This window comes from Macaca mulatta, chromosome 17, assembly GCF_049350105.2.
Source record: "Macaca mulatta isolate MMU2019108-1 chromosome 17, T2T-MMU8v2.0, whole genome shotgun sequence".
In the NCBI taxonomy this organism is placed as follows: Eukaryota; Metazoa; Chordata; class Mammalia; order Primates; family Cercopithecidae; genus Macaca; species Macaca mulatta.
This window is the reverse complement of record NC_133422.1, coordinates 11,897,702-11,912,445: the sequence shown is the minus strand read 5'-3', so window position 1 is coordinate 11,912,445 and position 14,744 is coordinate 11,897,702. Positions and strand designations below refer to the sequence as shown.

The following is a 14,744-nucleotide window of genomic DNA, read 5'->3' as shown; positions in this document are numbered from 1 at the left end:
GGTAGGGATGTTCATCCTCTGGAGACGAGCATAAACCATGCCAGTAACCAGATCCCTAAGCAACTTGCTTTCTCCCAACTTTCACATTACAGTTTTTACACCACTTGCCAATTCATAAACCAAAGCTTTATTCACCACAGCGGGTAAAAGGTGGTGGTAACCTAAAAGACTTTTCTATACTGCTCTTCAGTACCAAAACCTTCCCAAGAATTATTTTCTCAGCCTTCAGAGAATCCTTTCTAGGGGCAACTGTATTTCCCAACTCCTTTTCCTGCCTGTTTCCATTTTGATACTACTATCCAGATAGGAATTAGCCAGGGCAGGTTCCTGGGGATTGAGAAAAAAACTGTTATTATAAACTTTAGCTTTCAGATTGGAAAAAGGTTCTCAGAAATTAAAATAAAAATCAAGTTAGGCCAAATCTTGAAAGTGAACAACAGACTCCTTAGGACCTGAGGGTCATCTGAGGTGACACAGTCTAATCCTCCTACATGAACGTCAATCAATCATGGCCAATACAAAAAGCCAGCTTCAGTTTCAAATGCTGCCTCTTTTTGAGGGAGCTTCAGGTACTTTTCCCATCTATGGAGTCCTTATGATCCTCAAATAGATTCCTGACTAGGAATTTTAGTCTGTGCAGTTTTGTTTGTGTTTTCGATTTTCTCATCGTTACTAACCAAGGAATGTTTCTTTCGAGAAGAAAGTTCCAGCGTGGTGTCATACAGGCTTTCCACAAAATTTCTAAGGCAGGGGACATTTACTTCATTTTTAACAGCCTGAAATAGAGATGCATGTGAATATTATATTAATAAAATTGTTGATTTTGTGATACAATTTGAAGAGTTTTTAGAAATGAAAATGTAACTCACAGCAGCGACTGGAACAAGGATTTCAACAAAAAGCCCAGCCAAGGCATGCTTGATATCTTTGTCTTTAACCTCGAGGAAGTAATGTGCACATTCCTAGGAAGCAGAAAAAGGGTATAGGGAGGGAGAGTAGGTTGAAATGTGCACATAGAATGTATTTAAACAAGTTTCAGTAAGTAGCTCTTAATTCAAGCATGCATCAACAGAGCATATTCCATAGTCTATTAAAAATCACTGGATTCAAACATTTGTGTTGAAATTTATATGTCTGCAGTGGCCTCAGTGACATTCTGCAAGGCTGGTTTTTTCACTCTTCTATATCAAATCATTATTCTAAAAGGACAAAGCATCTCTAACCAGCAAGCACACATGTATCCACCGAGTCACTGGTTGATTGATTCATTCATTCACTTCCAATACATTTCTACTTATTACTTAGTGTGTGGGGGGCCTTGGGCTCCTGGTTAGCCCTCAAACACAGATCCCCAGGGAAGGTAAACATGAGAAGAGAGGCAGAAGACATTAAACTTATTTTAGGCCCTATGCCTGACAGCCTCAGACACAGAGCTGTTTACTTGTTCGCTCTGACATTTTAGGTGTGTTTATCATTCACATAAGTTTCATAAGCAAGTCAAGAACGTTTCCCTTTCCCACCTTGACAAGGAAACCTTTAGAAGGGTTCCTTAAGAAAGGACACTACTGCCTGTGGACTATTGTCATAGCTAAGGGTGTTCTGGGTTGCTCAAGGACTCATTCTGTAGGAAAGTTGGCCTGTCAACATTTTTTTTTTTAATAAAATGTCAACTTTTTTTAAAAGGAAAGTTGGCAGAATTCTGCCCATCTCTCTCTCCTTCCTGGCCTTATTGGTAGTAACTTATTGTGGTCTATATCAGGTATTGTTTTCATTCAAGAGTCCAGACAGCCAGACACCACGGCTCATGCCTGTAATCTTGACACTTTGGGAGGCCAAGGCAGGCAGATTGCTTGGGCCCAGAATTCCAGACCAGCCTGGGTGACATGGCCAAACCCCGTCTCTACAGAAAAATACAAAAATTATCTGGGTGTGATGGCGGCACCTGTAGTCCCAGCTACTCGAAAGGCTGAGGTGGGAGGATCACTTGTGCCTGGGAGGCGGAGGTTGCAGTGAATCCAGATCATGCCACTGCACTCCAGCCTGGGTGACAGAGTGAGAGACCCTGTCTCAAATTAAAAAAAAAAAAAAGAAAGAAAAGAAAGAGTACAAGGCTACATGTAATAACATGTTAATATCGACACTGGCTATTTCCCTTTATTTTCTGTTGCCATTGGGAAGATTGCCAAAAACAATCCCCAAAGTCCTCATTCTATCAATATCATATTAAGACCTCAGCTCAGGAAAGGCAACACCAGTATGGGAAGTCACTGAAACAGCTTTTCTATACAGACGAGCTCTATAGTTTCCAGAATAGTCATCCTTTTGCTACATTATTTTGCATAAGTATGTAATACTTTCTCAAGTCTTAATTTGTGTATATAGATACAGGAATTATTCATATGAGAGTAGAATAAAAATAATAAAATATTTAACAGTTACTGAGTGTTTGTCATGTGCTAAGAATCCTCAGAACCACTCTCTAAGGTTAGTGTCATTATCATCACCTTGCAGATAAGGCAAGTGAGGATGGGAGGGGTTGAGTGTGACTTGTCAGGTCACAAAGCTGGTAAATGCTAGAGTTTGAATTCAAACCCAAGAAGTTTGATTCATAGCCCCCCCCCACATATATAATAATTTTATTGTGACATAATTTATGTAGTATGCAATTCACCCATTTAACATATACAATTCATTGGCTTTTAGTATAATCACAGCTGTGCATCCATCACTACTGTCAAATTTAGAACCTTTTAATGACACCCAAAGGAAACTCTGTACCCCTCAGCAGCCATCTGCAACCTCCCTATCCACTCTCCATCCCCAGCCCTAGACAACTGTTAATCTACTTTCTGTCTCTACAGATTTGCCTACTCTGGACATTCCATATAAGCAGAATAATATAATACATGGCCTTTTGTGTCTGGTTTTATTCACTTAGCATAACATTTTCAAGGTTCAACCATGTTGTGGCATGTATCAGCTTCACTACTTTTTATGGTCAAATAATATTCCATTATAGGGACATACGATATTTTGTCTATCCATTCATCATTTTATAGACATTTGGGTTATTTCCACTTTTTGGCAACTATTAATAATGCTGCTATGAACATTTGTGTTCAAGTTTTCGTGTGGACATATATTTTCATTTCTCTTGTGCATATACCTAGGAGTGGAACTGCTGGGTCATATGGTAATCGTAGGTTTTGCTATTTGAGGAACTGCCAGGGCCAGGCTGTTTTCCAAAGTGGCTGTACCATTTTGTACTCATACCAGCAGTGTGTGAGGTTCAAATTTTTCCACATCTTCACCGAGAATTGTTATATTTTTGATTATAGCCATCCTTGTGGGTGTAAAATGGTACAGCCTATATTCATAATCCATACATCTAAACCCTCTAGTAAGGTCATCGCCAAATTTAATTTACAGCAGCATTTAAAAAATTCCTTCAAATGCCAAAGTTTTGTAAACTCTAAGAGCTGAGTATTCTGTTAAATTCTCCTTAGCAGCAGTTCTTTTGTTATGTACCATGATGGGCACTGGGCAATAAATATCAAACCTGTATTGTTTAGTTGAGTTTTTAAAAATTAAGATTCCTTTTTATAGTAAGAATAAAAGATTTCTTTATTATTTAAAGTCCTCATGCCTGTGAATGTCAATGCAGCCAACCCAATGCTATCAATTTTAAAAAGTGAAAAAAAATCAGCTATATTTTATTCATAGAACAATATGTACCAGTGGGTGAAAGGCAAAAAAAGTCAGCAAACAAGCAATCCCACTGTATACTCTCCTCCAAAGAAGATATGAAAGTTGAGAAATGAAAGTATGTGCCTGCAACTGTGCTATTTGGTTACAAAGGACTTCATGAATTATTTAGACAGTAGAATGTTTCTCCGTATTGACAAGTAATTGGGTTTTCATGTTCCAGGTTCATCATCTTGAGGAAGGGAAGTGCTCAGCTTAAGAGCCCCTTAGCTCTCCTGCCTAAGACATTACCTGCATAAACTGAAGAGAGGCCTCAAAATCCTCCACTGGATACATCTTAATTCGAAAGAATTTCATCCCCATTATTAAGCTGATAATGCTTTGAACCACATATGGGCTCTGCTCTTTGTGCCGTAATTCTTTTAGCTCCGCCATAAATTTCTTCTTTACAGCAGGGAATCTAAGAAGACAACATAAGCGGTTTATCAAATCATGGGTAGGAAAGTCCCTGTAATGGGGGCCTCCAGCATCTGGGAGTGATAGAGCAGAGCAACGGAATCCTTCAAATCAGTTGAAGTACAACAGCCATGATTTTGTGAGGATCTGATGTTTGGGATTTAGCAAAGGATCCATTTTTTCTTCTCCTTGATGCTCAACATCTCCATCAGGCGAGGGGGCAGATCCCGGGTTATTTAGACCCTCTCAAAATGGTCTAGCTCTTGAATTGAGCATCACAAAGAGCCCCATTTCCTCAGGCTTGGCCATTTTCAACATAGTTGCAGACCCCAGAGCCTGAAGTATCAAATAGTAAGTCTATGAGCAATAACGTACTAGGTTAGTGATTTCTGACAGTGACAGCAAATGATTTAAGGATTTGTATTCCAAACAATGCCAAGTATTCCTGTATCTATTTCTAAAGTTTTCTGTTATTATTTCCTTTATAGTTTTAGGATAATGATTATCAAAAAATATATATTTAGGGTTAAAAAATCTAGTAATGGGAGGCTGGGCGCAGTGGCTCTCATCTGTATGTAATCCCATCAATTTGGGAGGCCGATGCAGGTGGATCACCTGAGGTCAGGAGTTCGAGACCAGCCTGACCAATATGATGAAACCCCATCTCTACTAAAAATACAAAAATCAGCTTGGTGTGGTGGCACGTGCCTGTAATCCCAGTTACTTGGGAGGCTGAGACAGGAGAATCACTTGAAACCGGGAGGCAGAGGTTGCAATGAGCCCAGATTGCACTGTTGCACTCCAGCGTGGGCAACAAGAGTGAAACTATGTCTCAAAAAAAAAAAAAAAATCTAGTAATGGGAAAATTTAAATTATATCTAAAAGGTAAAGATGAATGGGCTGTCTATTATATTCATGGAATTTTACAATTATATCTGGTAAATGCACAACAAACAAAAAGACACAGTCCAGTCCCTATCCTCAAAGTATTTGTATTCGAAAGTAAAATAATACTAATTATAACAACAATATTATCATCCAGGTTTGAAAAAAGAACAGATCTTAAAGCTAAGAGGAATCAGAGGCAGATCTTCAAAGGTACCTAAGAGTACAGAAATGTACACATAAAAATTGTCCAAACCACTAAGTCTGAGACAGCTGGTTTGGCTATTCACCAAACACACACACACATACACGCGCGCGCGCACACACACACACACACACACACACACACACACAGTCTAAGATTTATTGTATTTTGTTTTCTGAGACTATTAGCCTGAGGTTCCATGAAAAATTAGAAGCAAGCCATGATTAAAAAGGGTAATTGTGGCTGGGCGCAGTGGCTCAAGCCTGTAATCCCAGCACCTTGGGAGGCCGAAGTGGGTGGATTACCTGAGGTCAGGAGTTTGAGACCAGCCTGACCAACATGGTGAAACCCTGTCTCTACCAAAAACACAAAAATTAGCTGGGCGTGGTGGTGTGCACGAGGCTGAGGCTGGAAAATCGCTTGAACCTGGGAGGCAGAGCTTGCAGTGAGCCAAGAGTGCGCCACTGCACTCCAGCCTGGGTGACAGAGCAAGACTGTCTCAAACACACACACACACAAAAAGGTGGTCGGGGGGTGGTAATTGTGATTATAGAAATGAAAAGTGAACTAATAGAGTCCTGGAAGTTTGGAATAATTCTTGAGACCTTAAAGTAGAAATTTCAGGACAAACAAAGTAGGCAGTAAACACATAGACATTGTTTAACCAAAGGCAGTACAGAGGCTGGTGGTTGCCAAGGGGGGTGTGAGGGGATTCTCAAGTGCTGGCAGTTTTCTAGTTCTTGGCTTAGGTGGAGAGGTAACATGGTGTCCATTTTATAATAAATTTGTTTAACTGCCTTATGGATTTTCGCCTATGTTTGCTACATGTATTTCTTAATAAAAAAGATTTTTAAAAGACAATAGAACAGAAAACATGAATAGCTTCAAGAAGATTTAGACAATTTATGAATGAGATATTCACTAATGGGTTGTTAGCATCACTAAGAATATTTCAGGGTATATTCCTAATCTTCGGTGGCATTTTGTGGACTTCTACAAAATATCCAATTTCAAGACAGCATCCCAAACTGGCCCCTTCTGACATTTAAATAATACTATTAGAATATGGTAGAAAATATTAGTTATGTTTTCTCTATAAGTAAAATTTCATGGAGATTAACTGCAAAATGGTATATTAATTTTTCAGATTAGGAAATTAGCAAAAATTAAAATAGAAACTTTATTAAATTTACAAAAATCTATTTGGCATCAGCACGTTCTATGGTCCTACTGCAGACCTACTGTTAGGGCTGAATTGTGTGCCCCTCAAATTCATACGTTGAAGTCTGAACCTTCTGAGATTGGAATGTGACTGTATTTGGGCACAGGGCCTATAAAAAGGTATTTAACTTAAAACAAAGTTATTATCATAAAATGGACACCATGTAACCTCTCCAGCTAAGTTATTAAATTAAAATGAAGTTATATCTCTGTGTGTGTCTCTGTACTTGTCTCCCCTTCTTATAAGGACATCAACATGACTAGGAGATGAGTATAGGGACACACACACAGAGAAGACCACACAGGGAGAAAATGGCCACATACAAGCCAAGGAGAGAGGTCTCAGAAGGAATCAACCCTGCTAACACCTTGAGCTTGGACTTCAACTCCAGAACTGTGGGAAATAAATTTCTGTTGTTTAAGCCAATTAGTCTGCAGTACTTTGTTATGGCAGCTTAAGCAGAATAACATACCTATTCAATCAGTAATTCTGGGGATGAAGTCCAATAATTTGTGTTTAATAAGCTTTACAGGTGTTTCTGATGTGAAAAAGTTTGAGAAACACTGGTATAGACTAAGAATAACAATAACAAGATATATCTGTAAGTGGTTTTACATTTTAAATGATTACACCATTTCACATTTTGATCCTTAACAATCCAGTGAATTAGGCAGTGAATGCATTTCCAATTAATAAATAAAGAAACAAATTGGAAGACCACAGTGGCAAAGAAGAGACTCAAACCCAGGGCTTCTGATACAAATTCCAGGAATTTCCATTAAACCGCAGCTGTCTTAGACAGTGGTAACTGTGACATGTAGTCTCTGCCCTCTCTAGAATAGTTTATAGTTTAGTTAGGAAGATAAAACAAGGTAGCACTGACCATGAGCCATGTGAATCGCATACCAGGGGCCTACTATGTGTTAGCACCTGCTGGACACTGTCCAGACCTTTCTGATCTGCAGGGAGGTCAGATGCACCAGGTTCCATCACTTTCTCATATTTCACACTGACTATTTGGTGAACAATACACTTAAAGAGGCTTCAGGGCATCAGAGAATGAAGGGGCTCTTCTCAGCTGCGTAATTAATTAGAGAGGATTTCAGAGGAGATTTGAGTTGGGGTAAAGGTGAGAAGAGGATATTCGGTAGAGATGGATAAAAGGTAGGAAGCAGAAATGACCATGGTCAAGCAATGGAAGTGATACTTTCAATCAAGATTATAAAAATGCAGTAACTCCAAACTGAATTTTAAAAAATTGTATTTCTGTTCAAATTATTTCCAGATACCAAAATAACTATGGTTTTTGTTTTGAAATGTATGAGTTTAGAGAGAAAAATATTAGAGTTATATAGTTTTAAAGATGACATGATACTAAGGAAAGTTTGTTTTCCAGTTTGAATCCATGACTAAAACAAGGAAAGATAGAAAAAGGCAAGTTATTTGCATAATTCACTATTTCAATATTCTCATGAGTTAGTGGCTGAAAGTTTATTTATTTATCATTTAAAAATAAATATAGCTATCTTCTACTTTTTTTTTTTTTTTGAGACAGAGTCTTGCTCCGTCACCCAGGCTGGAGTGCAGTGGCACAATCTTGGCTCACTACAACCTCCGCCTCCTGGGTTCCAGTGATTCTCCTGTCTCAGCCTCCCGAGTAGCTGGGACTACAGGCGCGTGCCACCACTCCCAGCTAATATTTTTTGGATTTGTAGTAGAGGCGGGGTTTCACCGTGTTAGCCAGGATGGTCTTGATTTCCTCGTGATCTGCCTGCCTCGGCCTCCCAAAGTGCTGGAATAACAGGCGTGAGCCACCACGCCCAGCCTATCTTTTACTTTTAAAAGTCCCAAATGACATAAACATGTTATTTAGCACAAAAGTAATCCAAAAATCTCTTTGTATTTAAAATCTATTTTCTCTTAAAATGACTTTAAGAAAAAAATATTTCAATGATCTTTCCTTTAGTATTTCCTATTTAGTATTGTATTTAGTAAATACTGTAACTCAATGATTACTCAGTCTTCGGTATACTATAAAATTCACATAAATATAAAATTCTGCTTTAAAATGTATAGCACATATTACAAAAATGAGTAAATGAACATGTAAAGATAATATCACATAAAGAGAAAGCATTTAGTAACATCTATGATTCTTAGATGAAGTATTATTACTATTTAAATGAATCTACCAGATTTTGGTGAAAGTACTTAAATTTGTTTTAACTGACTTTGAAAAAGTCAATATTATGTGTGAATAACACTTATTATCAAAATTTTTTCCCTAAATGACAAGAACTAAACAGCATCATCACTAGTAAGACTAAAAATAGTGATTCTGCTAAAACTGAAATTCCAAAGTAAGTACTAATAGCTAAAGTCATAATCAGGAAAATATTTAATAAGCATTATCATTGGGAACAAGACATATAACCTAAAATTAGAATTATTACATTACTCAACTTTTTTTTTTAAAGATAATCACACTGTACTAGATAAGCATACATTCTTTTTCCCACTCGGAGAATGAAGGAAACAGTACTTCTTCTAAGGTAACAATAAAGTAATGGTCCTGGTGTACTTATGAGAAGGAAGTAATGTCATAATTCGTGGTATGATACTAGTTTAAGTTTATACCATCTATCCATCAAGGTTAACTACATATTGACTAGTTGAGAACACATCAACGGCTATTTGAGTCTCTGTTTACTACAAGAGCAGACTGGTCAAACGTTTCCCTAGAGACTGGAAAGTACTGGAGCACTGTCCAAATGGAGGCATTTCTTACACCCTACTACCGCAGAATAGGGACAAATACTGACATCACGAAAATAAAAAAAGCCACCTTTAGCAAGCAAACACTGGCTTGGTGGACCATAAGTTTTACCTAAAAAGGAAATTCCTACAGGCTTAGAATATTGCTTAGTTATGACAATGTTTCTCAACTTATTCACAACCAACTCAGAATCACAGAGCTAAGGAAGGTCATTTGACAGTAACCAATATTATTGTTAGGCATAATTCACAAAAACTAAGGAAAACACAAAGTCATTTTTGGCATACTAAAGTTTCCAAATGACAGCTGAAAATTTATGTTGAGATTTTCGGGGTTTGACAAATCAGCAAATATACATGTTAACACCTCATTTTTCCCAATCTTTTCTAGAAATGAGGTAGATACACATGATTCGCCAGACAACTACATCCTGTTCATTTAAAATGCTAATGCTTTCATTACTCAATTGCAATGGAAATATCTCCAAAATGCATTACACTTTTTTTTCTTAATGATTCATGAACCACAATTATTTTAATAGGCTATAAAACTACCATATAGCCTCATGCAAAATGGCCCAGATAACTCTATTGTTTAATTCTTATGTATGCTTTGGCCAGTTTCTTTCCTTTCTGTTGCCACCAGCCGTTGAGCTTTATTTCTCAATGGCATCCGTGTAACATCCTCTGGAAGTTCCCTTTCCTCCTTCGAACACTGATGTGTTACATATTAAAAAAAAAATGTAGTCAGGATGAGTAGATAAACTGGATTAGATTAAATAAATTATGCCAAGAAGTTAAGAGGGTCTATTTCCTGAGTTCTTATCTATGTTTTGGCTAGGTAAGATTGCTAAGTGCTTTTTAAAATTTTAGTTTTTTTGATAAATTGTGTATTTCCATGCTACTACGTTACGAAATTCAATCCCTTGAAGATAAAAATCTCTTTCTGAGGAAGGATTGCATTTCACAAGGATTGGATCATCACTGTTGCTTCAAGCTGGCCTCCTGGCATGAATTCACATTATGTCTCTGGTTCATTTTGCCTAACTTAGGCATTCGGGATCTTGCCTGATTTGCCTCAGGGGTGGACAAAATGAAGAAGGGTAAGTAGGGTGTGACATCACTTTTGGAAGAGGTATATTGTTGCTAATAGTTTAACGCAATTTTGTTCTTGCCTGCTAAGTAGTGCTATGGGGCCAGATAAATTTAGCAATGAGAATTTCCCCTCTGACTTGTTTCCATGACAGAGTCTGGGACATTTTTAGCTCAGCTGAATTAAGTAAGGTCTATAGTAAAGGGGACATTCTAGAATGGAATTTTCCCACTGATAGATGATATATCATAACCACCCACTCATGGGCTAGAGAAAACAGAACTTTCAAAAGTGATCAACTTCCTTGGAATATTTAGGCAGAGATAAATGTAATCTGGTCAGCCCATTTCTTTGATGCAACAGTCTGAAACCCATGGACTCTGGGTAGGGTCTGACCCAAGTGCCAAGTAAAAAAGATAATTTGGTACCTGTCTTGGAAGAGCTTTCTAGTCAGTTTCAGAGATGGGGCACACATGTCAAAGAGCCCTACCTAGTTCCTCGTGAGCTCAACCCCAACTTCCCTAAATCAAGGCTGGGAGGACAGTGAAAGCACACACGTTCTCATGGTAAAGGGTTCTGGCATTCACTTACTTGGCTTGTGCCAACACTCCAATGACTTCTGCATACAGGTCTGCCACAATATGCATATTGCCAGTGTTGGGACCAAGGTACCTAAGTAGGGTATAATTAGACAAGTTAGGGATCCCTGGTCATCTGAAAAAAGCAAACCACTGATTTAGTTTTAAATACCAACTTCAACATTCTAAGAAATCACCTTACCCTTCTTTGTATTTAAAGTGCTTGAAAGCCAAGTTAATAACATCATGTATTAAACTGTCTATTACAGGATGAAGTGGAATCTGAAAAAAAAAAGGTGGTTCTTAACTCAGAAGGGAATATTAAAGAACAAATCAGTAACAGTACTTCCAATAACAATATATGACAATCAATAGCAATCAATAAACATAATTCACATAACTCAGTATTTGGAATTCATAATTTTAAAAACTTAGACTTTTACAACCTAAGCAGTTTTTAGATCAATAAATATTATCTAAAAGTAACAATAAATTAATCACCTACCTGTTTCAAAACTTCTATTAATACTAAAGAGAAAATAAAATCAATGGCGAGGTCCCGTCTTTCCATTAAATAATCTCGCTGTTGTTCATCACTGTAAAATTTAAAATATTTACATTAAAGCACACTGAAGGTATTCTCAGAGTAATATAATTCATCAAAAATCTAGGACTCCTCCCGAAAAGACTGCAAAACCCATTTTTTAAATTACGTAATTGTACTGGTAGATACATGCTAATGTTGGCCGGGTGGAGTGGCTCACGCCTGTAATCCCAGCACTTTGGGAGGCCAAGGTGGGCGGATCACCTGAAGTCAGGAGTTCGAGAACACCCTGGCCCACATGGTGAAACCCGGTCCCTACTAAAAATACAACAATTAGCCAAGCGTGGTGGCCCATGCCTGTAATCCCAGTTACTTGAGAGGGTGAAGCAGGAGAATTGCTTGAACCCGGGAGGCAGAGGTTGCAGTGAGCTAAGATCACGTCACTGCACTCCAGCCTGGACGACAGAGTGAGACTCCATCTCAAAACAACAACAACAACAACACGCTAATGCTCTTTCTATTTTCTGTGTGCTGCAGTGGACACACACTGAATGTGAAGTCGGAATATTTGAATTCAAATTTAAAATTGTCAGTGATGTTAACTTGAGTAGCTATTTGTGAGTCCATCACCTCACCTTGTGGTCTTTTCTAAGGTAGCATTCAACTCAGCAATTCTACCATCTGTAGAATGAGACAGGCTACCGTACCAGAGGTGGACATTGAAAGATCTCGTGAAAGGAGCTAAACAATGTAAGGAAACAAGAAGGAAATAATATGATCACCAATTTGAGCAGGACAGCAGGGGTGAAGAGGATCGGCTTTTTTTCTTTTCTTTCCCTGTCCCTTTTCTCTTACATCTTTGCCACCTGAGACTTAGTGAAAGGAGGAATGAAGAAGTGAAGGGGTGGTGAGAGAGAAGAGTAAAAGGCAGAAGGAAGAAGAGGTAGGAGGAGCAAAGCAGTCATTTGTGCTTATTTGAAAGTTAGAAGCACGGTGTTTTGGTGACTATGGCCTTATAGTATAACTTGAAATCAGGTAGTGTGATGCCTCCAGATTTGTTCTTTTTGCTTAGTCTTGCTTTGGCTATGCGGGCTCTTTTTTGGTTCCATATGAATTTTAGAATTGTTTTTTCTAGTTCTGTGAAGAATGATGGTGGTATTTTGATGGGGTTTGCACTGAATTTGTAGATTGCTTTTGGCAGTATGGTCATTTTCACAATATTGATTCTACCTATCCATGAGCATGGGATGTGTTTCCATTTGTTTGTGTCGTCTATGATTTATTTCAGCAGTGTTTTGCAGTTTTCCTTGTAGAGGTCTTTCGACTCCTTGGTTAGGTATATTCTTAAGTATTTTATTTTTATTTTTATTTTGCAGCTATTGTAAAAGGGGCTGGGTTCTTGATTTGATTCTCCGCTTAGTCCCTGTTAGTGTATAGAAGAGCTACTGATTTGTGTACATTAATCTTGTATCTGGAAACTTTGTTGAATTCTTTTATCAGTTCTAGGAGCTTTCTGGAGGAGTCCTTAGGGTTTTCAAGGGAAATGATCATATTGTTAGCAAACAGTGACAGTTTGACTTCCTCTTTACCTATATGGATGCCCTTTATTTTGCTCTGGCTAGTTCTAGTACTATGTTAAAGAAGAGTGCTGAGAGTGGGTATCCTTGTCTTGCTCCAGTTCTCAGAGGGAATGCTCTCAACTTTTCCCCATTCAGTATTATGCTGGCTGTGGGTTTGTCATAGATGGCTTTTATTATATTAAGGTGTGTCCCTCGTATGCTGATTTTGCTGAGAGTTTTAATCATGCAGGGATGCTGGATTTTGTCTAATGCTTTTTCTGCATCTACTGAGATGATCATGTGATTTTTGTTTTTAATTCTGTTTATGTGGTGTTTACAGCTAACCAATCTTCAACAAAACAAACAAAAACATAAAGTAGGGAAAGGACACCCTTTTCAACAAATGGTGCTGGGATAATTGGCTAGCCACCTGTAGGAGAATGAAACTGGATCCTCATCTCTCACCTTATACAAAAATCAACTCAAAATGGATTATGGACTTAAACCTAAGACCTGAAACTACAAAAAATTCTAGAAGATAACATTGGAAAAACCCTTCTAGACATTGACTTAGGCAAGGATTTCATGACCCGAAACCCAACAGCAAATGCAATAAAAACAAAGATAAATAGCTGGGACCTAATTAAAGAGCTTTTGCATGGCAAAAGGAACAGTCAGCAGAGTAAACAGAGAACCCACAGAGTGGGAGAAAGTCTTCACGATCTATACATCTGACAAAGGACTAATATCTAGAATCTAAAATGAATGCCAACAAAATAGTAAGAAAAAAACAACACCACCAAAAAGTGGGCTAAGGACATGAATAGACAGTTCTCAGAAGAAGATATACAAATGGCCAACAAACATGAAAAAATGCTCAACATCACTAATGATCAGGGAAATGCAAATCAAAACCACAATGCCATACCACCTCACTCTTGCAAGAATGGCCATAATACAACAAAAATAAAAAAAACAGTAGATGTTGGCGTGGATGTAGTGAACAGGGAACACTTCTACAGTGCTGGTGGGAATGTAAACTAGTATAGCTGCTATGGAAAACAGTGGGGAGATTCCATAAAGAACTAAAAGTAGAACTACCATTTGATCCAGCAGTTCCACTACAGGGTATCTACCCAGAGAAAAAGAAGTCATGATTCGAAAAAGATACTTGCACATGCATGTTTATAGTGGCACAAATCATGATAGCAAAATCGTAAACCAACCTAAATGCCCACTGATCAACAAGTGGATAAAGAAACTCTGGTGTATACACACACACACACACACACACACACACACACACACACACACATATATATGACAAAATACTATGCAGCCATAAAAAGGAATGAATTAACAGCATTTGCAGTGACCTGGATGAGATTGGAGACTATTATTCTAAGTTAAGTAACTCAGGAATGGAAAACCAAACATCGTATGTTCCTACTGCTATGTGGGAGCTAAGTTATGAGTATGCAAAGGCATCAGAATGATACAGTGGGGGCCGGGCATGGTGGCTCATGCCTATAATCCCAGCACTTTTGGAGGCCAAGGTGGGTGGATCATGAGGTCTGGAATTCAAGACTAGCCTGGCCAACATAGTGAAACCCCGTCTCTACTAAAAATACAAAAATTAGCTGGGCACAGTGGCACGTGCCTGTAGTCCCAGCTACTCGGGAGGCTGAGGCAGGAGAATCGCTTGAACCTGGGAGGCGGAGG

The 14,744-nt window shown here is 38.3% G+C and overlaps 1 protein-coding gene across 4 annotated transcripts in view; it reads right to left on the bottom strand.

Annotated features, from left to right (window-relative positions):
* The window catches only part of FRY (FRY microtubule binding protein), a 267,764-nt gene that overhangs the window by 163,779 nt on the left and 89,241 nt on the right, over window positions 1–14,744 (bottom strand). For all 4 annotated transcript variants that reach the window (XM_028837192.2, XM_028837194.2, XM_077974167.1 and 1 more), the window contains exons 5-10: window positions 11,425–11,515; window positions 11,122–11,201; window positions 10,933–11,013; window positions 3,997–4,165; window positions 870–962; window positions 678–776 (exon numbers count right to left, since the gene is read on the bottom strand). In XM_028837192.2, the coding sequence (XP_028693025.1) occupies window positions 678–776; window positions 870–962; window positions 3,997–4,165; window positions 10,933–11,013; window positions 11,122–11,201; window positions 11,425–11,515 (613 nt within the window). The remainder of the gene's footprint in view (window positions 1–677; window positions 777–869; window positions 963–3,996; window positions 4,166–10,932; window positions 11,014–11,121; window positions 11,202–11,424; window positions 11,516–14,744) is intronic.